The sequence below is a fragment of the Camelus ferus genome, chromosome 16, assembly GCF_009834535.1.
Source record: "Camelus ferus isolate YT-003-E chromosome 16, BCGSAC_Cfer_1.0, whole genome shotgun sequence".
In the NCBI taxonomy this organism is placed as follows: Eukaryota; Metazoa; Chordata; class Mammalia; order Artiodactyla; family Camelidae; genus Camelus; species Camelus ferus.
Window position 1 is genome coordinate 4,910,541 of NC_045711.1, and position 26,970 is coordinate 4,937,510.

General features: G+C 33.8%; 1 protein-coding gene across 3 annotated transcripts in view; it reads right to left on the reverse strand.

Annotated features, from left to right (window-relative positions):
- VMP1 (vacuole membrane protein 1) overlaps positions 1–26,970 on the reverse strand; it is a 105,726-nt gene that overhangs the window by 62,094 nt on the left and 16,662 nt on the right. For all 3 annotated transcript variants that reach the window (XM_032498383.1, XM_032498384.1, XM_032498385.1), the window contains exons 2-5: positions 21,712–21,813; positions 19,697–19,832; positions 18,546–18,636; positions 17,068–17,178 (exon numbers count right to left, since the gene is read on the reverse strand). In XM_032498383.1, the coding sequence (XP_032354274.1) occupies positions 17,068–17,178; positions 18,546–18,636; positions 19,697–19,832; positions 21,712–21,787 (414 nt within the window). In that variant the 5' untranslated portion in view covers positions 21,788–21,813. The remainder of the gene's footprint in view (positions 1–17,067; positions 17,179–18,545; positions 18,637–19,696; positions 19,833–21,711; positions 21,814–26,970) is intronic.

Consider the following 26,970-nt stretch of genomic DNA (forward strand, 5'->3'; position numbering starts at 1 on the left):
ACCTTTGCCACTTATCTTCTAAGTCTTGCTTTCCTCATCTATAAAATGGGAATAATAAAATACCTTCAGGATCTATATTCTGGGGATACTGTGAAGTTTAAATTAGTTAATTTATATAAATTGCTGAGCTTAGGACAGTGCTGGGCATATAGTAAGCCCCCCGAAAGTATAAGCCATTAGCTCTTATGAAGAAAAATACTGTATTTGTAGAGTAAAATTATACACACACATCCATGTATCTTATATACAGATACACATAAGCTAAGGGATCATTGGATATAAGAAAGGATTTTTAAACTACATGGTGAAAAAACTTGTGGTTCAAAGACAAAGTGCATAAGAAATACTGATGAAAATAAAACAGTAAAGAACTCATACTGTTATTGAGATAAAAGGTGATTATAAACTTTTTTGTTGCATGCTAATATGAAAAAGAAAGATACTCATAACTCTAAGCTACATTTCTCCCTAAATGCAGTTGGTATTTTGTGTTCAAATAAAAATCTAAAAAATGAAGCCCTATACTGAGCACTGAATCAATTAACTGTAAGTTTTTTTCTAGACCAAAACAAAAAAACAAACAAAAAAAACCTATGTGAATTTTTAGTCTCTTCCTCTTTTTCTTGAGTTTTAAGTCAGAGAAAACAATAAACAGTAATAAGTTTTAAAAATAATTATAGAATGTTTAAAATAGGAATATTTTTGAGTATTCAGGGCTTTTTTTTTTAAATTGTGATTAACCATGAAATCTACAACTGTTTCTTTAAATATTATGTGCATAAAAGATATTTCACAGTTAAAGAAAACAAGAATTATTTTGTGATCCTATACACACACAAACCCAAGAGTGTAGAATTCGGAATAACTGAATAATTGGTGAAAAATTTCTCACTGTATACTTCCAGCTAAGCATCACATGCAGTTAAAAAAAAAGGCAACTGTAACTTCCACCTTTATTGTTTGAAAACACAAAAGAGAAATGTGGTATTACTAAGTAAAAGAGAAGAAATTCAATAGTTTGTCTGTGATATCCCCACAAAACTGTCCTCTAGAAATGAACTCTAGGTGAACAAAAACTGAACTGTCCCAGATGATAAAATAATGAGATTTCTCAGATATATGGGAAGGAAAAAATATTTTATTCCCGAAATATAAGTGAAATATGCACCCCAACAAATTAAGCAGGTTAATCAACAAGATAAAAGACATGCTCATAGTTTTAATTTTAAACGATTCTAAAAAGGGAAATTTTCAGCAATCTGATGAGAATTTTTTCCCTAAAGAAGGGATGGTTTACACAATTAAACTGACGTATACTTTCCATAACCACACTAATAAGTCATGATTACTCAGCCTTAGAGGCAGATGTGGTGGTTCCCAGACTAAGTGAACATGAATAAGTCAGCCTCTTGCTTTGTTCATTCTCAAGAGCCTGTCTAACTTGCACCTTGACATTTTAAACTATGATAACTGATAGGAAACCTCACACGTTCTTTTCAACATAGTAGTTTAATGGTTCCTACATAGAATGGACTTCACTGAAATAAGTATTAGTTTACATGAAAAATTCAACACAAAAACTAAAAAAAATTGATCATTTTAATTAAGAGAATTTTAAAAGTTACACATCTTCAAACTATCTTTTAAGTCTGTTTTTTACTAAAACTCCTACTAAAAGGAATCAAATTTAAAAGAATCACATTTAAACTACACTAAGTGAAGAAACAAGGGATAAAGATAAACAGCTCTAGTATAAGTAGAAAAGGCTACCTGGACAGATCTGCCATAAAAAGTAAAAATAACACAATGTACTGAGCAGGAGGTTCCAGCTCTCGTGGGATTACGCAGGTACTGATACAAATGGGTTAGAGACCCTGGCCTGCGGCTAAGGGTTTTCTGCCTCCTATCATGAAGTAACTGCTACAGACTTTCACTCCTACAGTAAACAACAGGAAAAGTGAACAAAGTATATGGAACATTTCTTTTCGGACATTGTCCCATAGGCAGTATAGTACTTCTGACTGCTGAGAGAAGGGATGTGAATGAGGAAGCCCTGGGATGACCCTGGCTTTCCACTTGTAGACATATTCTGTGTCTCCAGCAAAATCCATGACTCAAAGAGGAAGACCCCAAGCAGAGTAGGGTGGTCTTGCTGCACTGAAAAGAAAAGCTGAGTTTGGGGAGCTGAGTGGTTGAAATCTGTGGGGTAGAACATTAGTGAAGAGCGAGCTACACAGAGAAAGGACTCCACAAATATGCATGGGGGTCGCCTTCAGACTAAGCTGGGTTGCATGCTATGATGAGACTCCATGAGGCCAGGCAAAGTATAATTAGTGAGAAAAGACCAAGTAACGGGATTGTAAACTGTATAATTCCTAGACTTCATCCAGGGCTGAGAAACATCTCAACTTCAACTAGCTGGAGCGGAAAGACTCAGCATTCAGGGAAGATCTTGGAAAGAGCCTAGAGAAAAATCCACTCTAAATAGGCCAAAACACGGTGGTTTCTGGTTTGTGTGGTTTTTTTTTTTTTAAGCTTTAAATAGATCAAGCTGATCCACAGGTAACTTAACTCTCTCCCAAAAGAAAAAACTGACAGTCTATAAAAGAAGATTAAAAAAAATCCATACAATCAACAACTTAGTACCACATTCCAGCAGCTAGTAAGAAATAACTAGATATGTGAAGCAGGAAAATATGACCTATAACCAGAAGAAACACTAGTCAATAGAAACAGAGCCAGAAATGGCAGAGATAATGGAATTAGCAGACAGGGACTTAAAAACAGTGAATATAAATATGTTCAAGAATTTAAAGGAGCAGCTGGCAAACTTCAACCCATGGGCCAGAATCAGCCCAGCACCAGTTTCAAAGAATACAGGCATGTGTATTCATTTATGCATTGTCTCTGGCTAATTCTGTGCTACAATGGCAAAACGGAGTACCTTTGACAGAGACTTATGGTTAATGAAGTCTAAAACATTTACTATATGACCCTTTACAGAAAAAGTTTGCTGATCCTTGATTTAAAGGAAAACATAAACATAATGAGAGAAGAAATACAAAGTAGAAAAAAATGAAACTTCTACAGCTGAAAATATAGTATCTGAATACAAAAATTCATTGGTTAGTCAACAGATTAGACACCACAGAAGACATTATTAGAGAATTTGAAGACAAGGCAACAGAAAGTATTTAAACTAAAGGAAATAAGGAGTAAACACTATGGAAGAAAAGAACCTCAGGAACCCGTGGAATATTACCAAACAATCTAATATATATGTAACTGAAATCCCAAAAAGAGAGGGAAAGTGTGTGTGTGTGCACACAAGTGTGTGTGTTGGGGGAGGGATGGCCAAATATTTTCAAAAATTGGTGAAAAATATCAATCCATCAACTTACATTTTTAAGAAATTCAACAAACCTCAGTCAGGATCAACACAAAGAAATAAAACACATAATCAAATTGTTGAAAATCATCAAAAATCACACCATAATCAAATTGCTATAACTGAGCAATAACAAGAAAATCTTAAAAGCAATCACAGGAGGTAAAAATAACACTTTACAGTTATACCCCATTTTATTGTGCTTTGAAGATACAGAGATTTTTACAAATTAAAGGTTTGTGGCAACCCCATGTCAAACAAGTCTATCAGTATCACTTTTCCAAAAGCATTATTTTTAAAATTAAGGTACATAAAAATTTTTTAGACAATTAATAGAGTACAGTACAGTGTAAACATAGCTTTTATACACACTGGGAAACCAGAAAATTTGTGTGACTTGCTTTATCACCATGTTCCCTTTATTGCGGTGATCTGGAACCAAACCTGCAATATCTCCAAGGTATGACTGAGTCACCTACAGGGAAATACAGATAGGACTTCTCATGAGAAATAAACTGAGAAACAACAGGATTACTTCTTTAAAATGCTGAAAGGAAAGAAAATGTCAACCTAGAATTCATGAAAAATATATTCCAAAAATAAAGATGAAATAACTTTTTCAGACAAACAAAAGCCGAAAGAATCTGTTCCAGGAGATCTGCACTACAATAAACGTTAAAGGAAATTCTCAGATAGAAGTGATACAAGATGGAAACTTTAATGTACACAATGGAGTGCAGAGTGCTGGAAATAGAAAATAACTAGTTGTTTTAAGTAAAAAGTATGACATATATAGAAGTAAAATATATGACAACAACAGCATAAAGTATGGGATGGAGAAAATGGGGTACAATGTTACAATGTGGTTACATTATTTACAGAAAAAAAAACGCTCAATACAAAAGAACTTAGAAAAAAAAAGAATAAAAAAATAGTTGGGCAGAAAAGGCAGAGTGTCAGACTGGATTAAAAAAGCAAGATCTCAGTACATGCTGTCTATAAAAAGTCCATCAGGTCTACATCAAGACCCAAAAGTAAAAGTAAAAGGATGAAAAAACATAAACAATGTAAAAGTAATCATACAAAGATGGAGTATTCTATATTAATACCAGATTAAGTAGACTTCAGGAGAAGGAATATTATTAGAAATGAATAAGGACATTTTATAATAACAGGGCTAATTTTCAGGAAGACAGAACAATCCTAAATGTGCACGCACCTAATAACAGAATGTCAAAATACATAAAGCAAAAACTAACAGAACTAAAAGGAGAAATAAATAAATCCACAATTATAGTTGAAATTTCAACAACCTATTTTTTTAAAGTTGATATAATAAATAAACTGAAAACCAGTATGGATATAGAACACTTGAACAATATGGAACACTATACCTGACAATAGCCAAATTCATATTATTTTCAAATATACATGAAACAGTCTCCAAGATAGACCATATGCTGTGGTATAAAATGAGCCTCAGGACATTTAAAAGACTGTGCCATGTGGCAAGGTTAAGATCAACACAAGGAGTACTGCTTAAGGAAAAGTAGCAAATGAAGGTCCTCAAAGGTTAATTTTTCTATTTAAGGATAGTGTCCTTTAATCTATGTGGTGGTAATCGAAGGAAGTTAAACAGCTATATATACAGCCCACATTGTTATTCCCCAGGAAGCTCTATAAATTTCCTAGTTAGCCACTAAGTCACAAGTAACAGTCACTAACTGTACAGATAGCCCCTGAAACTTCCTAATTATTGCCAATGGACGTAACTTTAAAGGATAGATAGGTCAAACTTAATGATTGTGATGAAAAGTTACACTCTTATCAAAGTGACAGGATTTTAGGGTCCTTAACTGGTGGGGAGGTATTTTAGTATAGTCATTGCAAGTGAAGTCAATTCAACAAGATAGTTCAGCTGTTTGTGACATATCGAACATCTGGTTTTGCTTCAGTTCAAAGCCTCATATATCTTAGTCTCATGAGCTGTATTACACTATATTTTCCAAAGTTTTGATAATGGAATAATTTTGCTTTGTCCAGGATAAAAGATGTAGTGCTTGCCCAGGCAAGAGGATGTCTAGATGAGAGCAAAACCATAGACAGATCAGGGGTAGGATTTCTAACAAGAGCAGATATAGGTACTTATGGAAAAAGTGTTTTAACTTAAAATATTCTTTTAAGATAAAATTTTAAAGTTACACTTCTATAATGTACACTCTTTCATGAATAGTGTAAAAAGATGAAGCTTTAGTGACTGAAAAAAAATTCTATGGGATCAACTTTTATTCTAGCTTCAGGAATAGTAAATATACTACTAGCTCTGTCTAATTAAGAAAATCTTGAATTAAAAAAATTATCCTAGAGACAAAATTAACATTCCTGAAATTATACCACACAAAAATACCCTAGTCTGGTAGTCAAAGTTAGTTCTAAGTAGTGCCCTGATAATAATGTAACACCTATATAAGCTCTGAGAAAGTAGTCCTGGTGCCACAAACACTAATCAGGGTCTTTGTAAAGAAAGGGATAGTCACATCTTAATCACTGAAAATAACTGCCTTAGTAAATAACAAATTTTTATATGTATTGCCGTTTCATTGGGAAAAAAGTGTTTTCTGGATTTTTAATTTTACTGTTGGATTCATTGGGGGGCCCAGAAACATTTTTTAAAAAGTAGAAACCTATAATGGTCATATTAGTAAACCAGCCTAATTTAGCCAAGACTTCTTATCAACCAAGATGAACATGATATCACATTAAGAATGCAGTATATGTATATATGAGTTGTTTAAGGAAGATGAGCAGACAGACAGACTTTCTTCCACTTTAGGCGGCTCCCTCAGAACTGATAAAACATTCCTAAAGACGAGTTGTTTGCACAACATCTGTAATGTCAATTCATAGCCTAATCCATCATCCATACACAGAAGTCAAGTGAGATCCCAAAGGCAAAATTTCCAATTAGTTTTGTCTGGAAAGTTTAGAGCAAAGGTAATAAAATCAAGAATCCTGCGCTGATTCACTGGGAAAACATTTGTTTGCCACACTCCTTCACTAAGGAACAAAAGGAGTCAGTGGTTAGTCTGGAATGTGATTCATTAGGAATATCTGGGTGATAAATAAATGAAAGGAGATGACAAATGAATGTCTGCATGCTTGCAAAATCTTTGTTTTCTTTAAGTCCGACTTTTAGGGGACTTTAGAAATGCTCTTGCAAACAGGAATTCTCCTCTTCAAATTCTTTTAATCATTGCTTTTCTCATCATAGCCAGAAAAAAACTTACCTAAGGTTATGGTGTACAACAAATAATTCTAGAAGGCTGGAGCATAAAACTGTTGATTCCAAATGGGCACCGAGAAATTTAACTAGTGCTTATATTCTTTTTGTGAAGAAGGTCCCCAGTTTACAAACAAAGACCTTCGCCCCATCTCTCCCTATAAAATGCAGTATAGTATGTAAAAAGGCAGTAGTACCAGCCATTAGTTAATGCAGATTTTAGTTTTCTAAATCTGTCAGTAACTTATTAGATGTGATCAGACTTCTATCTCATATTCCTTATTTGATGAAATGCTAATAATAATAATGCCTGCACAACCTAGGTAACAGAGCAATGTATGAAGTTACATATTTATATACTAAAAGTGTTATGATAAGTATAAAATAACCAAAACAAAAAGGTGTAAACTCTGTAGTTCATGCTTCAAGTTATAAGGAACTGTCTTCAGAGTCATGTTTACTTAAATCAATCTGTAAATAAAAACAATACTGCACTTTTCTTCTCTAAACCTATGCAATTTTGATCACTGAGTTGATTTAAGTGTTCAGGAGAAATGGACTACACATTTATAAAGACAGCTTTAAAAAAGGTTATTATAAATTATTTAAAATATATATCCAAGAGAACAGATTTTGCGTAAACTGAATCTTCTTAGCGTTCATTTAAGTAGACATTAATAAATAGGGACTTTAGGGCAGGAAGTCAGCCAGTCTCTTCATACCCTTCTGGGTGGTGAAAACCCAGCCCTATGTCCTAGAGACCTTGGGTTCTACTTTTGATGTGATGCTCTTAAGAGTTAATACATGAGTCATTCCTTGGGGGAAAGACAGGAGAAGAGCTGACTGTACCCTCATCAAAAAAAAGGGCAAACAGACCTTTTCTAAGAAAGGCCTGTTGGTCTTCCCGCAAAAGCCCTGAGTCACTGCATGCTTATAGTCAGAGTCATTGTACCTATATAGATCAAGATCAAGTCACACTAGAAACTGACTTTTGGCAATTTCTTCCTGTTTTTGTCTTACAGAGGAATAGACAGGTAAGCAATGGAGCAATAATCAGAAGTCAAGCAGAAAAAAAGTGAAGGGGGTGGCTAACAATTTTCAAAAGAATTATTCCACCTCATGGTATTAAACAATTGCTCCAATACTTCTCTTACTGAAAGTACTTCGCCATTTCATTTCAATCCATGTACATACAGTTTTCCAAGTAACATTTACTTTAGGCAATAAATAGCCAAGCGTCAAAAAGTGTAAGAAAGAGCTTTATATACATACAAAATAGTACTATAAAGTACTACATAGATACTATAAAGTACTTGTTCATGAAAGGAAACAGGGTGCTATATACAGAGATGTTCTATAAATATTTGATACTAATCAAGATGTCACATTTTAAAAGACACACAATTTTTAACCCCATTTTACTGATGAAATAACCCTAAACTTTACAGCAGAAAGTTTAAATCTTACAGAGACGAATATCTCATGACTAACTTTTCTTGTATTTATTTTATAACAAAGAGCCAAATTTTTTTCTATTAAAATGGTCACATTAAACAAATGACTTATAAATACCATTCAGATAATAATGCTTTGATGTTATGCCTTCTTTAAAAACTTGATTTATTTTACAGTTTAACTGAATAGTTCCCAAACTTTTCTACATCCAAACCACATCAAGAGAGGACAGACAGTTCCAATGATTTCAACCTGTGAAAATCCCTCCCATTTTGATTCCCAAAGGCGAGGGAATTCAATGACTAAGACACATGCCAAAGAGAAAAGTTATCTATAAAATATAGTCCGTTTTCTATTTATAGTTCAATATTTAAGTATCTTTAAAAATTTTTAAATGATTGTTGATAGTTTTTGTTCTCAGAGTTCTTTGTCTAAGAGCTGGGCTTATTTGAAAGGAATATCAGTTTTTTTAAGCCTTTCTCCAGGAAACCACTCCACCTAGTGTCAAAAACTTCATATATCACATTATTTGTAAATTCTTGCCAAAGGGCTCATTCTCTTTGTTACTGTTATATAGGGCAGACTTTATGAATCACTGATGGCGCGTACAGTTTACAAATGGCTCTTAAATCTTCTCCCTTATAAATTGATGAATAACAATGTACATGCATGTGAGGAGCATGTCTGAGATACATTTCTCATTATCAAGTATCAAAATTCCTGTCTTTGTAACCTGGTTGTTTATAAAATTATGAATCATATTTTCTAGTAATGGGAAATAATTCTAAGGTAGCTACTGAAACAACCCTATCACTTCTACCAATTGTTTGCAACAATATAGATGTAATCCATAAATTATTTATTTCTCAAAATGAATACAGTGTTGAAAAAAATGGCATTTAATAATCACATCCATCAATGGTTTAAACGTGAAATTAGAACTAAATCTTGCCTTCATCGGGCAGCTCATTTGGAAGAAATTCTTCCATTTTTCTCTTTATGAAAAAAAAGAAAAAATTTTTTTTTTACCTTGATGGTTTTCTAGACTCGCATAACTATATTCTCTTCTAAAACACCATGTTACGTCTAATATTATGACCTGGAAAAGGGAAGTGACAATCCTTTTTTGGCAAATGGAGGAATCAAATGGATAACATGTCATGTAAAAATCTTGGAAGGTGGCTAGCTCACTAAGACTCCCAAGCTCGATACGCTTCTCTGGTATACTACTGTCATCCCATGAGTTAGAGCAAGAATTCGCAAACTATAGCTTGCGGATCAAATCCAGTCTGCTACCTGTTTTTGTGAATAAAGGCTGATTAGAAAACAGTCACATTCATTCTTTTATACTCTGCCCTTGGATGCTTCCTTATTACCGTGACACATCTGAGGAGCTGCAAGAGAGACTGTATGACCCGCAAAGCCTAAAATATTTACTATCTGGCCTCTTTACAGAAAAAGTGGTGCCCCTGGGCTGTCTTGCCTTGGGTCAACTCATTATTAAGGTGAAAATTTTGCCACATCCAAACACAGAGATGCATCAAAGAGGTTAACAGCAGTCATGTTCCCTTCATTAACTTACTGTTTTTACTCTGGGCATAATTTCCACTAGTAAATAAGCATTCCTGGATAACTTGTGTTTCGGATCTTCTGAAAGGAAACCCACTACATGCTTGCTAAGACTAAAACAAATTTGTTAATGGATTTCAGGAAATTAGTATCCAAGAGAAGAGGGCTTATAAGGTGTGATCTTAGAAAAATCTGCTAGCCACAGAATCTTCTATGCATCTGATCTACTTATAAAAAACACAAATAAAGTAAATGGATGAACTCAGTAAACCTGCACTATTTGCCAGGCAAAATTTGCTCATGAAATAAGACATTCAACAAAGGAACAAAAAAGTGCCTGCATAAGAAATAAAAAGAAGAAAAGCAGTTTACAAATGCTATTTCTAATCCATTATATAATAATGATTCTTTCCTTATATCAAAATATAACATACTTACTACACAGATACATCAGAGATCATAAGCATGTTTGCATACATTAAAAAATTACAACCACATTTAAGCCATTCATTGTGCCTGTTATCTTAAGTAAATTTAATGCAAAGAGCATATTAAAATGTTGATTTATAAAGCCGAGAGTAGATACAGTTTTATTTACTGGGGAAATAAAAAAGAGGATATACCAGCTCTAGTTTGAAAAAAGTCTCAGAAAAACGAATGTTATCTAAACGTAACATTTCCAATTTTAGGAAGTAGTTAGATGCCCATTTAAAATAACTACAACAGATATTATTTTCAGGTATATTTACCCAAAAATGACTATAAAATTCTAAAACAAAAGAGCAGATGTTCTAAAATGAGAGTATTTACTTAAGTATAGTACATATAGAAAAGTATATAACGCAAGAATCCTAATAAATTATTTCAGACAGGTATCTGCTATCTAGATCAAGAAACAGAAACACCCGAGAGATATATAATATTGGTTGTCAAGACTTACTACAAAGCTGCTGTGATAAAAATTTTTTTCAATCACTTTGTCAATTTCCACAAAAATACTTACTCAGAGTAGGTTTGACATAATATATCATTTCTTTCACCTAGATCTTTTTGCTTCCAATAACATTTTACAATTTTACGTGGAGGCCAGGCACACTTCTTGTTAGATTTATCCCTAGATGTTTGCTTTTAAAAATGTTATTACAAATGGTGCTTCTAAAAATGTTCATTCTCTAAGTGTTTACTGTACTATACAGAAATACAACTGTTACACGTATTTTGATCTATGTTATACTTCCCTATTAACTCTCCAAGTTTGTGGAAGTTATCTCATTCTCTTTTAGTTTTGCCAAATTTTGCTCTTTATACGTTGAGTATATATTATTAAATACAAATTTAGAAGTGTTATTCCTTTCTTGTGAATTGAATCTAACAATGAACACTATGTATTAACAATTCTTGCCTCATATTCTACTTTGATTTCAATATAACTACGTGAGCTTCTTCTTTGTTGACACTGAATGGCTCATTTTTTCCCATCCTTTTACTATTAATCTTTCTGTGTATTCATATTTTAGGTATGTAGATTGGATATAGCAAACAGTTGAATTTCTTAATATTTATTTGGATAATTGGAAGGAACATTTATTCTACTTACATTTATATAATTATTGATATATTTGAATTTAAATCTACCATCAAAGGCTTACTACTTATCCTGCCTGTTCTGTGTTCCTTTGGCCTCCTTTCTTTCCCTCTATTGGCTTGACTTTTTAAAAATAACTTGATTTTCACCTGTGCCCATTAGTTAAACAGTTGTATATTCTTGTACTGCTTACCCTGAAGATTATAATAGAAATCTTTATTTGAAGTCTTATATAAATCAATATTTTACATTTTCCAGAGCAATGCAAAGATTTTAGAATAATTTAATTTCAATTATTCCACATATGATTTGTATATGATGTATTCTAATTCTATTTCGAATCTCTCAAAACATAATTACTGTTGCTTTAAAAAATTTTTTTTTTCTTGAGGAGGTGGTAATTAGGTTTATTGAATTTTTTTTTTAATGGAGGTACTGGTGATTGAACCCAGGACCTCATGCATGCTAAGCATGAGCTCTACCACTTGAGCTACTCCCTCCCTCCATCATTACTGCTTCTAATGTCAACCAATTTAAATTTACCCATATATCTACCCTTTCCTTAATCTTTATTCATTCCCAAATCTCTGAGCTTCAATCCTGAATCACTTTCCTTCTATTCAAAGAATATTTTTTATACTTCCTTTAGAGCATGTTTAATGGTGACAAACTGTTTCTGTTTTTCTGAAAATATCTTTATTTTATATCGGTCATGGGACACTTTGAGTACAGAATCTTCTGTTGGTAGTTATTTTCTTTTAGCCCTTTGAAGATACCATTCCACAGTCATCTGACTTCTCAGCAAAATCAATGACGGCAAATGAGTTCTTCTGAAGATAGTATGTTTTTTTTCTCCATCGCTCCTTTTTTTTCTGGATATTTCTCTCTGACCTATTTTGCAGTTTATTACCTCTCTCTTAGCTGTTGTCTACTGAAGTTCATTAATTGAGTTCTTAACTTCAGTTACTATGTTTTTTTAAATTCTAAAATTTCCATTTGCTCTCCTTTGTAGCTTCTAATGCTCTGCCAAAATTCTCAAATTTACGTGAACACACTAATTATGGATTAAAGTACATTAAAGTACTGGCATTATATAGTCATAAGTACAGATAAATAATATAGAGAGAAAGAATAGAATAGAATAGAATAATAGAAATACAGGTAAATAATAGAACCTAAGGAGAGCTATTTGAGGGTTTCATATTTATCCAGAATAGAACCTGCAAATATAGTCCAGTATATTGGCTGTATCAGCAATGAATGCCACCTAGTGGCAAACTAATATAGACATACTAAGAAAAAAAAGTCCTAGAAGAGTGGTTCTTAACCTTTTATGGGTTACAGAGTCTTTGGAGAATCTAATACTACAGGTCCTTTTTGCCCAAAAGACGCATATTTACAAAGACACATAACACGTACACCATTCAGGAAATTAACAGAGATCCTAAAGCCCATTTGTTGACTATTAATACTAATGGAACAAACCAACTAACTGAGAGGCCCAAGAGCTCCCCTTGAGCCTTCAGAAGGAATCCGTTCACTTTTCCCTTCATCGCTTCCTCTTGGGTTAGCAGCACTATTCCTGTGTAAACAGTATCTTACTTTTCCTTTGTGGCTACATATCTGTCCTCGGCAAACTACTAGATTTCTACCGTTCTCAAACGAATTTACAAAATTTGATATGAGACCAAACTAATCATTTTCCCTATTGATTTTCACTAAATTGAGTGTGGACCAAATAACTTTTTACTTCTAATGTTTAAAGAAGTTATGAGAATTTCCAGGACATCTACATAAAGTCATAACTTTTCACTTGTATCTAAAAATATAAATGGAATTATTGACTGATAAACTTAAAAATCAAGATAACTTTTTCATTTTAAAGGTAAATACATAGATATCTAATATTTTAGGAAATATAGTAACATTTCTAGATCACCATTTAGTTGTATAATGAGATATAATTAACTGAATGATATTTCCAAAAGAGGTTAACTTCCATACTGGGAAGAATCTAACTGAGAAATTTTGTCTATGCAGGAAAAATTTTTCTGTTTCACTTTGAAGTCATGATTTCCAGTAAAGAGAACCATGATCAAGAATGAATTAATTCTCCCTCTGTTAAACTCAGTTTCTTTTTTAACTGTTTTGCTGCAAATTATTGTTAAAAGAAGGGTTATATTTCTGACCAGATCACTCTTTTAATATGGTCATTTGTTTTCTTGACTAAGGAATTATATGTATATGGAAAAGGTGCCTGTACTATCAGCACAAAAATGTATGACATGAGAATGTTAATGTCACATCTCCCTAGCTGACGATTATGTAAAGGCTCATAAAGGAAAGGAGGTATAATTAGAACTTTCTAGACACAAGCACATTGCAAATATAAAACAAAAGGAATGGTGATCTGTAAGGATGACTCTATCAACCATCTATCACCAAGAAAATGTTAAGATTTAAAAATCTAACCATAAATTATTTCAACTAGCTTCTTAAATAATAATACAGATCAAATTCTTAATCCTTTATTTGATTCTGCTTTGCCTCTGGTTTCCTGGCTATTTTTCTCTATTCTCTATTTGCCAAAGTTCACAAATGCATGGTCTATACTCACTGATATTTTTTACTACACCTTTGCTACACTATTGGTTGCTGACTACCTTTGCTCCTGGGAGGACTACATGAGATAATTCATGTAAAGTGCTGAGCACAGAGCGTAATAGTCAATAAAGGTTAGCTAGTCTATCAGTCAGGACAGGTTGTAAGAACAAACAATCCTAAAATCTCAGTCGCTTAAAATCACAAAGTTTATTTCTCCCTTACTCTGTATATCCATCAGAGGCTAGCAAAAGGAATCTGCGCATCAAAGCCAGAGACTCAGGCTTCAGGTGAAAGACAGTACGACAAAAGCTTGAAGCTTCTGCCAGGAAGCAACACCTACCACTTAAGCTCAGATTTCACTGGTCAAAGCAAACCATATGGCTGCAGTTCAACAGGCTGAGGATGCAACATCTCCCCGCAGGTATAGATACCACAAAAATGAGCACCAAATATGGATAAGAAACAACAGAATTGACTTCAGCTAGTATTACTCTGATGACAATGATGATGATAATGTCTGTTGTATTTATTAGCAACAGAAGTAGTTAATTTCTTGTAGTCTGACTTCCATCCCAACAAGGCAATTGAAAAATAAAAGATCAGTGACATCTTTTATTTTCCTTTTGCTTGAGCTCTCTGAAAATGCTTTTTTTGGTAAATGTTTGTTTTTCTTCATTCTTCCTGTTACACCTAGGGAATCCTGGGAGGAATCTTGTGTCTAAACTAAAATATCAAAGAACTAAAGATAATATGGTCAAGTGGAAATGGGATATGCTGGGTGTCTCTTTATATTTCTTTTTAATATTAACATATTTATTGCTCTCCAAGGCTTTATGTACTGAATTTGCTTGCTATATTAGCCTTTTATCCATTTTTGATCACTATTGTCTAAAAAAGTGTTCTTTTGACACAAATCAATAACGATTCATGATTAAAAACTCTCAGGAAAAAAATACTTGCAGCAAACTAGGAAGAGAAGTCAGCTTCATTAACTTGATAAAGAACATCTACAAAAACCTACAGCTAACATGATACCTAACGGTGAGAAACTAGAGACTTTTCCACTAAGGTTGGGAACAAGGCAGGATGTCCCTCTCACCACTACTATCCAGTATCATACTGGAAGACCTGGCTAATGCAATAAGACAATGAAAAAAAAAAAAACAATGAAGGGGTATACAGAGTGAAAAGGAAGAAATAAAGCTACCTCCAGATGAGATGATTTTCTACATAGAAATCAACAACAAAGTCCTGAAACTATTAAGTGATTATAGCAAGGTTGCTGAATACAACATCAATACACAAGTCAGTTGCTTTCCTATATATCAGCAATTAACATACACGAATCCTGTACCTAGGTATTTACCCAAAAGAGTTGAATGCATACACAAACACACACACACACACAAAACTTGCACATGAATGTTTGTAGCAGCTTTATTCATAATTGTCATAACCTGGAAATAAACATGATGTCCTTCAGTAAGTCAATGGATAAACAAACTGTGGTGGTAAGTCCAGAAACTGGAATGCTATTCAGTAATAAAAAGAAATGAGGTATCAAGCCATGAAGACATGTAGAAACTTTAAATACTAATAATAGAGGGAACTATCATGTTTGTACACCTGAAACTAATATAATGTTATACATCAATTATGCCTAAGATTTAAAAAAATAGGGTAAACTCTCTGTGTGCGTCTGTACATGTGTAAAGGTATATGGGACTCTATCCTTTCAGTTCAATTTTCATATAAACCTAAAACAGGTCTGAAAAACAAAGCCTACTAATTAAAAAAAGAAAGGAAAAGAAAGTGTTCTTAGTCCTTCACAAATCTCCCCTTTCTCTCTATCCAGCCTCTGGCACCAGCAACCCACCAGGATCAGGTGAAGCTCTCATCTACCTTGCAACATAATTACAGTATCTCTTTAAATTTCTCTTTTCAGAATATATACTATGCTCTGAAAGAACAAGTGAATATTTAACAGGTTTCTATTCAGCTAATGGTATCAACATTTTCTCATTTCAAAAACCAGCAGTTCTTTGGCTCCTTCTTCCCCATACTAAAGCAATAAAATTTCCCCAAAATCTGTCTTGTTTCATCCCAAGCCACAGCCACTGCAACCACTTTAGAAAAAGTCCCATAATCTTGGAGAAGTTGTGTACTACAGATTAATTCTTAAATTATTCTTCAAACCATTAATAAAGAAACCCTTTGAATAATCATATCTTAATATTTATTACACCTGCTTCAGATGAACTCACTGAAGCACAGAGCGGAAGTGTTTGCATTGTTGAACTTTATTCCACAATCAGTACTGCTGTGACAACTTTTCAGCTGTTTTTCTCCATCAAGGTCAAGTTGTTTTCAAGTATGAAATTGTTTTCAATATATTAGTCAGAGGCAGGAAGAGATTGACACGAGAGGCATCCAGGGCACAAAATTTAAGGAGGCCTTCACTTATCAACTCCACACTCACATGACCCCAGAAGTGCCTACGTAAATTCTATGCCCTACATGTCTTGCTTGTCACCCCTAGTCCTACATTTGCTATTATTTCAGTATATCTGTCAATGTCTAAAGGAAAATCTATCTTTTCTCTCTAATTTCAACTAAGTAAAAAAGTATTTTTTAGGAAGGGTACATTTTATACTTTGATTTTAAAGGGTTTAAGAAAGCATTAGTTCTACATATGTAATATTTCATCAATTACATTCAATAAGAATATCAAAATAACTATCCAGGTATGTACACGATGTTTGAAGATGCGAGGGAAGACACTCTCATTTGTTGATTAACAGAGAAAATAAACTGTCCAAATTAATTCTAAGCCTTACATGGAATTTTATACATTTAAATAACTTCAACTATTAAAATGACAATTGCATAAGCAAGAGAATCATTACTCCAAGCTCTGGAAGGAAAAAACATTTCCTGGCTGAATTAATATAAGTAAACAATCTCATTTGCCTAAAGGTTTTTCCTCCCTTTTCTTTTTAAATCCTCAAACCAACAGGAAAAACAAAACAGAATTCCAAATCAAACTTAAAGCACTGACCAGAAGATTAGCATGCATATGAAACACAAAGGTATTCAAATACAAAACTTAGAATTTTAACTTCTGAAGTAAAAGAATGAATTAAAACATAATCTCTTTCAGCCTTGCTTATTAAAAGTCATTCTTACCAGATAAAGCAGAAAGGTGTGCAGCCCTGTACCAAGCCCAACAGAAGACAAAATTCCTAAGCCTATCCAGTAGGCATACAAAAGGAACTGTTTCTCTATACGTTGCACATACTGAAAAACAAAAGGGATGAGGTGAAAACAAAATCAGAATTCTTAAACAGAAATGTGGTATTTATCAACTACAATCCAAATAAAACAAACCAATTAAGTTTCCAATGGGAAGAAAGCATTAAGGTTAAAAGCTCCATGAAGAGGCTTATTTCCTCTAACACGTAGTAGCAGAGATAGCAAAAAAGTTATTCTAATAGGAAAAAAGCTAATTTCTACATTTAAAAAAATCCTATTATAACAACGACATTTATAGGAAAAATGCAAATTACTGATAACTATGAGAATAAAAATTTTTAAGATACTTAAAAGTTACAAAAACTTTGTTTAAAAAAGCGTAATAATATATACTGGTAAGAGCAGTTATTTATATAATGTTTGAGACCAGACTGTATTCTTGTTTATCCAAGGCAAAAACGGGAATAAAATTATTTTTGTATATTGAAGACCAAGACGCTTTTCAAACAAGAGTAAACTGAAGTCCACTGGGATATGGACTTGGAAGATTTACAGACGTTAGAGTCTAGATTTTCACATTGGCAAGTAAATTCAAGCCAGTTCCCTGCACTCTTGATAGCACACACAGATTTCTTTAAAATATTTAAATGCATTTAAAACTTTAAGAATGTCTCTGAGATTAAATTGCTTCCCTCCCCCCATTTTTAATGACATTTATCATTTTCCAAGTTTACAAACAATATGTTTATTAGACAACTAGAAATACATGAAAGCATAAAGCTAAAAATAACAATCACCTGTAATCTCTACCCCCCTCAGAGACAATCAACATTCTGATGCATTTAGAGATAAACTGCTTTAAAATATGAAGTAATACCATTTTAGAACCACGTCCTATTAGAACACATTAACCTTTTGCTATTTTAACAAAAGTCATTAATAAAATGTTCTATTTTCCCTTCAGTTATGCTGTACTTACAGATTATAGGCAAATGAACTTCCCATTTTATACATATAAAACCAAACCTTCAATCTAGGATGAGTATATCAGTTTGGATAGATAATAGGAGTGTTACAGGAAATATGAAGACTTCGGTAGTGATGAAAGGATTCATGCTGTTTTGACCAAACAGCATCAGGAAAGTTACATTTAAATCCTTAAAGGTAAAAAGGAATGATAGATACCAAATATAAATGCTGAGCATCCATGAACTACGACAAGAATAGTTTTTACTAGTTGGTCTTAAAACTAAGACATCAAGATACTAATTAAGAGATAAATTAAAAAAAAATCAACCAAGCCTAAAAATGTTGAGGATAAAAATTCTACGAAATGCACAACAGGCCCATTTTGAAACTGTTTGGGATTAGGGAGGATACAAGAATAGAAACAGAGGTGCTGAACCTCTTACCTTTTGATGTGATCCTTCAACATAATACGTAGCTGTAAGCACAGCAAGCAGCAGTAAAAAAGACACCACAATGCTCTGACGATGCCATAATCTTGAAAACAAATTTTTTAAAAATGAAATATGTCAGTCTCATTTTCAGGATTCATCACTCTCAAAACAACTTCCTGATGAAGCAGGTTATTTAGCTTGGTTACAGAAGTGGTTCTTTCTGGATTGAAGGTCTTTTGTTCTTAAGCACTATGGTCTCTTGGTGAAGAAGGGGGTCAATAGAAGGTACATGGGTATAGAATCTAGTTTCTTATTAGACACCCCATCATAGCCTTTCCCTTATCCAAAGGCTGATCTTGTATATACCCTAACTTCTAATTGGGACAGGCATTATAACACAATGGAAAGAGCACTGGCCTATAGTCAGAGGACCTGGATCAGAGTTCGTTAAGTATTGTGCTTTGAGTAAGACACTCAATCTATCTGATCCTGTTTCTTATTTTTAAAATCAGAATGATCCAACAACAGCAATAAAAAATCATAATGATCATATACTTGTTTTACCTTCTTCACAGAATTCCTTTAAGGGTCAAATGAGCTGGAAAATGTTAGAAAACGTTTTATAAACTCTAAGTACAATAAAAATGTTAAAATATTGTCACAGATAACTTGGAAAGGTAAGCCAGAAAATGATTAAGGCAAATAAAAGTTCAACTTGCTCTTTATCTGAAACAGGTACAAGTACTAAATTTCAAGATAGAACACAATTTCCATGGCAGAGTCCTCTTTCACTGGTTCAAACTATCAGTAAAAGTGCCACGTATCCTGAACCCTGACCTACTAAAGAATCAGTGTATTTAATGCACACAGGTCTGATTTCTCCTGCAGGTCAAGCCAGAAGAAAACAACTTCTCATTTTCAGTGTTCTCCTTTACATAGAAGAATCAACATGAGAAAGCGGTCAATTGTAATAATCCAGTGAGCAAATAGAAATATGTTCCCCTAACCTAGTTTTCTTCGAACTATACAGAGAAAGGAAAATAAATGTTTCTATGACATTCTAAATGTAATTAATCCATTTTGACAGAGCAGGGAGGAGATTGTTGAAGATTTCTAAAATTAGTAAATTAGGTTTATATAAAAAGTAATGGAAGACTCTTTACTTTGAGGTCCATTCCTTCAAGATTACTAGGAATTCCAGAGAAAAATACTGCAAGGTAACGAGTGGCTGTCTCCACAGGACAATATTCTGCCTTTCTTCCCGATCCCTCCTTTTCTTTTCACTCAGTGAAGAGGGATCTGAAAAAGATTAGGGCAGAGGTTAAAACAGAATGCTCACTTTTCCCAATCACTTTCAAAATTCACTTACCTCCCCATTCCACATTTGAAGGACTGCATATAAACCTCAAAAAACAAATAATGTTGTTCACATTGTGACAAGTCTAGGCTAGGCCCTGCTGTTCTACTCTTTATTTTTGCAATTATTTTGTCATCAGGACACAAGTTTCTCTCGTACATTACTGAAATACTAAATTAGCCCACTTTCTATGAAGGGCAATTTAGCATCGTATCATAGAGCAAACTGGTTTAGAGCTCAAAACGTGAAGGCAAACTATTTGGTTTCAAATCCTGGCTTTGCCATCTACTGGTCAGGTGACCTTGGGCAAGTTAGCTAACCTTTCTATGCCTTAGTTTTCTCTTCTTTAAAACAAAGATAAAACAAAGATAAAAATAGTACTTACTTTTTAGGGTTTTATAAAGATAACTGAGTTAATATAAGAATGTATACATGCAATTAAGGTTAGTTATTATTAGTAGTAATGATAACTCTCTAAGCATCATCTCTTGAAATTACAAATGCATATACCCAATAATTCCATTTCTAAGAATAATTAGGTATAAGGGGAAATGACTTTTGTACAAGTTTATTCAATGCAGTGTTATTTGTTCTAGTAAAAGATTATAAACAACTTAAATTTATGAATAGAGGACAGAGGAGTGATTAAAATATGATACACTCAGACAATGGAATACTAAGCAGCCGTAATAAAGAATAAGATCTTCATGTACAATCTCTAGGAAATATTAAGGAAAAAACCCTAAACAAACACACACCATGGTACAGAAGAATAAGTGTGCCATACTAACATTAATTTTAAATTCCAAGGGAGTGGGCAGGAGGGAAAGAATATATAAATGTATGTGCTTGCTAAAAGAAAGGTAAGAAAAAATAACATGCATAAGCTCCTAATGGGAAGAGACTATGATATATGCAATGCCTATCTCTGAATCCTGAAACTCTTCGTAAAATGATGCAAAACTTCTGACAGCTAAAGTAACCCAAAAGTCAAAAATTTTGCAAAATGTGTTCTGCAAGGCAATGTGGTAATCAAACAAGTGGAAACTACTATTTCAGATAGCTTGTGGTTCTTCCAATGCAAGAAAATTTCTATGATATAATATTGCTATGCCGAAGTATTATTTGCAATGTGTTTGAGATGCCAAATGATTTAGAAGTTAAAAAGAAAACTACTACAATGAACAGAAAAGGAAAACTTTTCCTTTTCCTTTGAACATATAAAGCAAAGTTCCTACTTAAATCCTCTATATAAATGAAAGCTATAATTTTCCGGGTAAATGTATGAATAAGAGACAAATATACTGAAATTTACCACAAATTCCAAATTCAGTTAAAAGATAAATTTGCCTTAAACTAAAATTTAAAAATAAATCCACAATAAGCACATTCTGACTTTTTGGATAATTACATAATTAGGATTATCATAATAAGTAAATTTATAATCTAATTCTAAAGTTATAAAATAGCATGATAAAACTGAGCACCAAATAAAGCCAAATTATTACTTCTTAATCTTGTGGTGCAATAAATATTTACCTTGTACCTAGAACACTGCTGATGTAACTATGGCCAGGCTGCCTCTGCTATCACTGTGGAAAACCACTTATAGGCCCTGTATACCCATAATTTAATTTACTATGAAGAGTAAACAAATGATAACTAATCTTTTACAAGATACATATGAATTTTACATATCTTGTATTTTATATATTATTTCATTAACAAAAGATAATAAATATTATATATAATCTATTTCTATTTTACTCCAATGAAAAGGATAACCCATAGATCTTCTCCCTCTAAACCACCATACTTCACCTGTGAAGTTTCCATTATATTGTTCCTTGTTCATTGCTACACGTCTCTGGTCACAATTTTTTCCATTCTCTGCCATTTCATAGATCAGTAACTCTTGAGGAGCTAATAAAACAAAATAAAGTCCAGGGATACGTTACATACTTCTGCTCTGCATTTACGACTGAATAACGCTGAATAGAGAAACAACATGGCAGTACTACCACCCGGGCTGTTTCAATAATGTATTTACACCTTAAATTTCTCTTTTATAATCAAGATTTAATAATTTGTATAGAAACTGTAACAGAAGTAGTAAAAACATAAAAGCCATTTTAAAATATAAAAGCCATGTTGTTGTAAACCTTTTCCAAACAGTTATTCCAACAATTTTCCAGATTAAAATTTGGGGGTAGTTTGTCCACAGAAGGATATTAAGTACTAGTACCTTCAAATATTGATAACCTATAAGATCTAGAGTCATTCTGATTCATAATTTAATATCATACACATTATCTACTCAAATTTAACCAATTTTTCAGTCCTTCTAGCATTAGAAAAAAATTGATATTACTAAATATGTCAAAAATGCTAACATACAGATGCAAGGTCAATTTTATTCATGCAACAATTCTATCTAAAAAATTAATGATATGGGCATAGAAGATGAAAATTTTAAATGTTTAATGTATATTAAAGGTACTCTTTATAGCATGCTTCACATTACAAGTATAGGTGTAAATTTTTACTTTAAGTCCCTGTATTACAACATATAAATTGTGCTGACATAATTATTCTACACAAAAACACGGATTACCTGTGCCTATATCACTCAGATGTTAGTAAAACAAATCTTTCTACTCAGAAAGCATATCACTTCAATAAAGTCTCAGTGCTGAGTCCTCTGCTTGTGCCGAGTCCTGCTAGACTTACATTCAGCTGATTAGAATATGATGTGGTCATAAGTTCAATCTTCCTACAGTTCATTAGTTTGAGCTACTTCATTCCCTGACTAAAATTCTGACCATAATTACTATTCCCAAAAGGTATGCCTCATAAAGGAAAATAAGTGAAAGGCTGTAAAGACTCAGAAAAGAGCACACATTCATCACTCCAACAGAAGATCTTTTCTTTTAGACAATCCACTTGTGGACAATGTGAACCAATGAACGTATCAGGAAATTAAGTATAGGTTTCCATCAGCACAGATGGATAGCCTGGAGCAGATGACTAAAAGTCTAAAATCTGGATATGCAGACCAGATTTGCCACTAACTAGTTGTGTGATCTTAAGCAAGTCTCATTTCTTCCTAGATCTTGATTTTCTGGATCTATAAAATGAGGACAAAAACTCTCACTTCCACAGGATCGATGAGGATGAAGGTGTGTGATTGGGCATGCATGCGTGTATATAACTGTAAAAGGCAATACATCAAAAGGGTAGGAGCTATATGAAGCAGTTAATCTAGAAACTCTCTATACCACTTTATATAACACATGACTCACTGCTACCATATCAGTGACGTCAGTGTCTTTCATTCAACACTAATAAAAAAAGTTCTGGGGTCTATAACAGGCACTGGAAGTATAAATACAAATAAGACAAGATCCTTGTCCTCCAGACGGTCAGAGTCTGGCAGGGAAGCCAGATGAGTACAAGACTTCAATTATAATATAATACAATGAAAGAGATACAAAGTAAATAACTTACTGGGAAAAACCAGCTTTTAGAATCTAGCAGAACTGGATTCAAATCCAAACTTCACAAGTATTTATTCTGACCTTGGGCAGGTTTCTAAATCTTTCTAAACATCAGTTTCTTTCATTTGCAAAATAGAGATAACATGACACACATTAAAGGGTTACTATGAGGATTAAAGCAGGTATTGTATATAAAATACCAATATATTATCTCACCTTTTGTATGAACTTAATATATAGTAGTTATAATGATGATGAGGAAGAAAGCACAGGAGAAAATATGGGAGCTCAGAGGGCAACACATTCAAAGGAGTCAAAGAAGCTGAAAATTGATTCTGCAAACTTAGACAAGCAATTACCAAAAAAAGGAAAGATGAAGATATTTTGTGAAAATCTATAAAATCAAAGCATCACAATAGGTTTACACAATGTGAATCTGTTCCACAAATCAAGCTTTCTGGATTTTAATAATAAAATTAACGAAAGATGTCTGAAATGGACCATATAATAAAGCAGTCAAAGATTTTCCATCTTTCAATCATTCAACTTGAAGCCATAGTTAAGTTCTGTAAATACTTAAAACTGTGTGAACTAATATTCAGCCAAATTCTATAGGTAATTCATTTTAGAGACAAAAAGACTTTCATCTGCATCATCACAAATAACATTTAATTAATTTGTAGTAAAAAGATAAAGAATGCATAAAAGGCCTTCTGTGTTACGAAGAAAACATTCTAAAACCTTTCCCCCTGAAAAACAATGATAACTGAGTTCATTTCCCCAGTATTACCCTTTCCCATAGTATCATCTGTAAGAGTTTTATCCAAAACTTGGGTCTGTTTAAGTTCTTACTTATAACAATGGTGTTACACAATTATTCAAAGATGTTTTTAAAGCTATTTCAACAGGAATTTTTATTTGAGCAAATGTGTCCTTACACCGTATGCTTTTTAAAAAAAGGTCTACTGACATTTCCTACTCAAAAAATTTTCAAAAAAAAAATTCTCTAGAAAAAAAATAGTCTGGAATCTCGTTTTTAAAGAAATAACCTACGAGACTAAGTTATTTTCTTTTAATCAGTCTACTTCTTTATAAACAAAATAAATTCACAGTTTAAAAAACAACTTCTGTGATTTTCTGGTCAAGATGCTGGAATAGTAGGAACACGCTCGCCTCTTCTCGTGACTACAGCAAAACCACATCTGACTGCTAAACAACCATGGTGAGGGGGGTAGGCTGGAACCTAGCAAAAAAGATCTTCTTCAACTGGAAACAGAAAGAGGGAACCACAGCAGGATGGTAGGAGGGGCGTGCTCGCTATATATTCGGACCATATACCCCGCTGGTGGGCAACCCACAAGCTGGAGAAAAATTAAATTGCAGAGGCTCTCTCACAGGAGTGAGAGTTCTGAGCCCCACATCAGGCTCCCCAGCCCGGGGTTCTGGCATGGGGAGGAGGAGGAGACCCCAGGACACCTGGTTTCGAAGGCCAGTGTGGCTTAACTTCAGGAGCCCCACAGGACTGGGGGAAACAGAGACTCCATTCGCTTGGGAAGCCTGCACAGAATCTAGTGTGCACCAGGTCCAAGGGCAGAGGCAGTGATTTCATAGGAACCTGGGCCAGACCTACCTGCTGGTTTTGGAGGGTCTCCTGGGGATGCAGGGGATGGCTGTAGCTCACCCAGGGGACATAAAAGCTGGTGGTGGACATTCCAGGAGTTTTCATCTACATGAGCTTTTCTGGAAGCTGACATCTTGATTGGATCATTAGCACCGAGACCTAGCCCCACCCAACAGCTGTAGGCTTAATGGCTGGGAAGCCTCAGGCCAAACAACCTACAGGATGGGAACACAGCCCCACCCATCAGCAGACTTTCTGAGCAGTGGACTGACTCCTCCTGCCAGGAAACCTGCATAAGCCTAGTCCAGCCTCATCCACCAGGGGGCAGGTACCAGAAATAAGAAAACAACAATCCCAAAGCCTGTGGAAAGAATCCACAAACACAGGCCAGACTCTACACTGGGACTGGCTGGACCCTGAGCCTTGGGTGACAAGAGAGGAGTGTACTGCTGGGACAGAGGACTGCCATTCTGACAGGTATGAGATGATAGCTCACTGTGATTTTGATTTGTTTCCCTGATATTGGTGATGTTGAGCAACTTTTCATGTTCCTCTTGGACATCTGCATTTCCTCTTTTGGAAAAGTATCAGTGCAGTTCTGCCCATATTTTAAATGGGTTGTTTCTTTGTCTGCTTTTTTAACTAAAGTACAGTTGATTTAAAATGTATTAGTTTCTGGCGTACAGCATGGATGGATTCAGAGGGCATTATGCTAAATGAAATAAGTCAGACAGAAAAACAAATAATGTAAGGTATCACTTACATGTGGAATCTAAAAAATACAATAAACTAGTGAATATAACAGAAAAGAAACAGACTCACAGATATAGAGAAGGAACTTAGTGGTTACCAGTGGGAGAGAGTAGGGGGAGGGGCAAGATGGAGGTGGAGGGTTAAGAGATACAAGCTATCAAGTATAAAATAAGCTACAGGGATGTAATGTTCAACATGGGAAATATAGCCAATATCTTATAATAACTATAAGTGGAGTATAACCTTTAAAAATTGTGAATTATATTGTATATCTGTAACATATAACATTGTACATCAACTATACTTCAATTTTAAAACTATGACATTGTAAAATAAAAGAAACCTAAAAAAAAACTTTTGAAAAACTTTTATCATTCCCAACAGAACTATAATATAAAGCCAAAAATGTAACGAATCACTTGTGACCTAAATAGTTAAGCTTATAAAAGCATAAAAACTTTTTTGCATTTTAACCATTTTCCAAAATATCTTACACAAATTCCTTGTCTTTTAAAATTCCCCTAAAAATATCCTCCATTCCTTCGTCCCTATCTTCCTCAGTCCCATATATACTTTGCAAAACTGCGATGCTCCCGGAACAACCTGCATTTTTATGGAATAACTGATTAGCTGAACAAAGCTGGAGAAAAATCACACACTTGCACAGTCACTTTCATTTCACTTATTCATTAAACAGATATTTATCAAGTACTCATCATGTGACAATTATTTGAGATGCCAAATCTCAAACCTCAAATTGATGCTCATTCTTACTAATACTTTTTTTCCACTCTCATACTTTCATTCCTTGTTCTTTCTTCTCAAACTTTTCCCCTCCTTACTCTCAGGCATTTATTTTCTTTCTTTGTTTTTTTTTAAATCAAGAAAGCAGAGGGAGAATTCCCCAAGTCTTTCTACCACTAAATCTACTAAATTATCTATACCTTCAGCCATGTTAGCATTCGTCCTCTCTTTACGACAGGGGCAGTGTCCTCTACCAGCAAAGGCTACCACGTCAATATACATTTTGTATATCCTCGCTTACCCTCTCAGGGACTTTGCTCCTTCAGTTATCTCTGTGTCATCAATTTTTCCCCTATATTGGATTACTCTCAGTAGCAAATAAGCATTATCTAGCATTTCCCATTCTCAGTCCCTCATAGACAGATTTCTCCAGAGAGCTGCCTAGGCAAACATAGTCTCCACTTC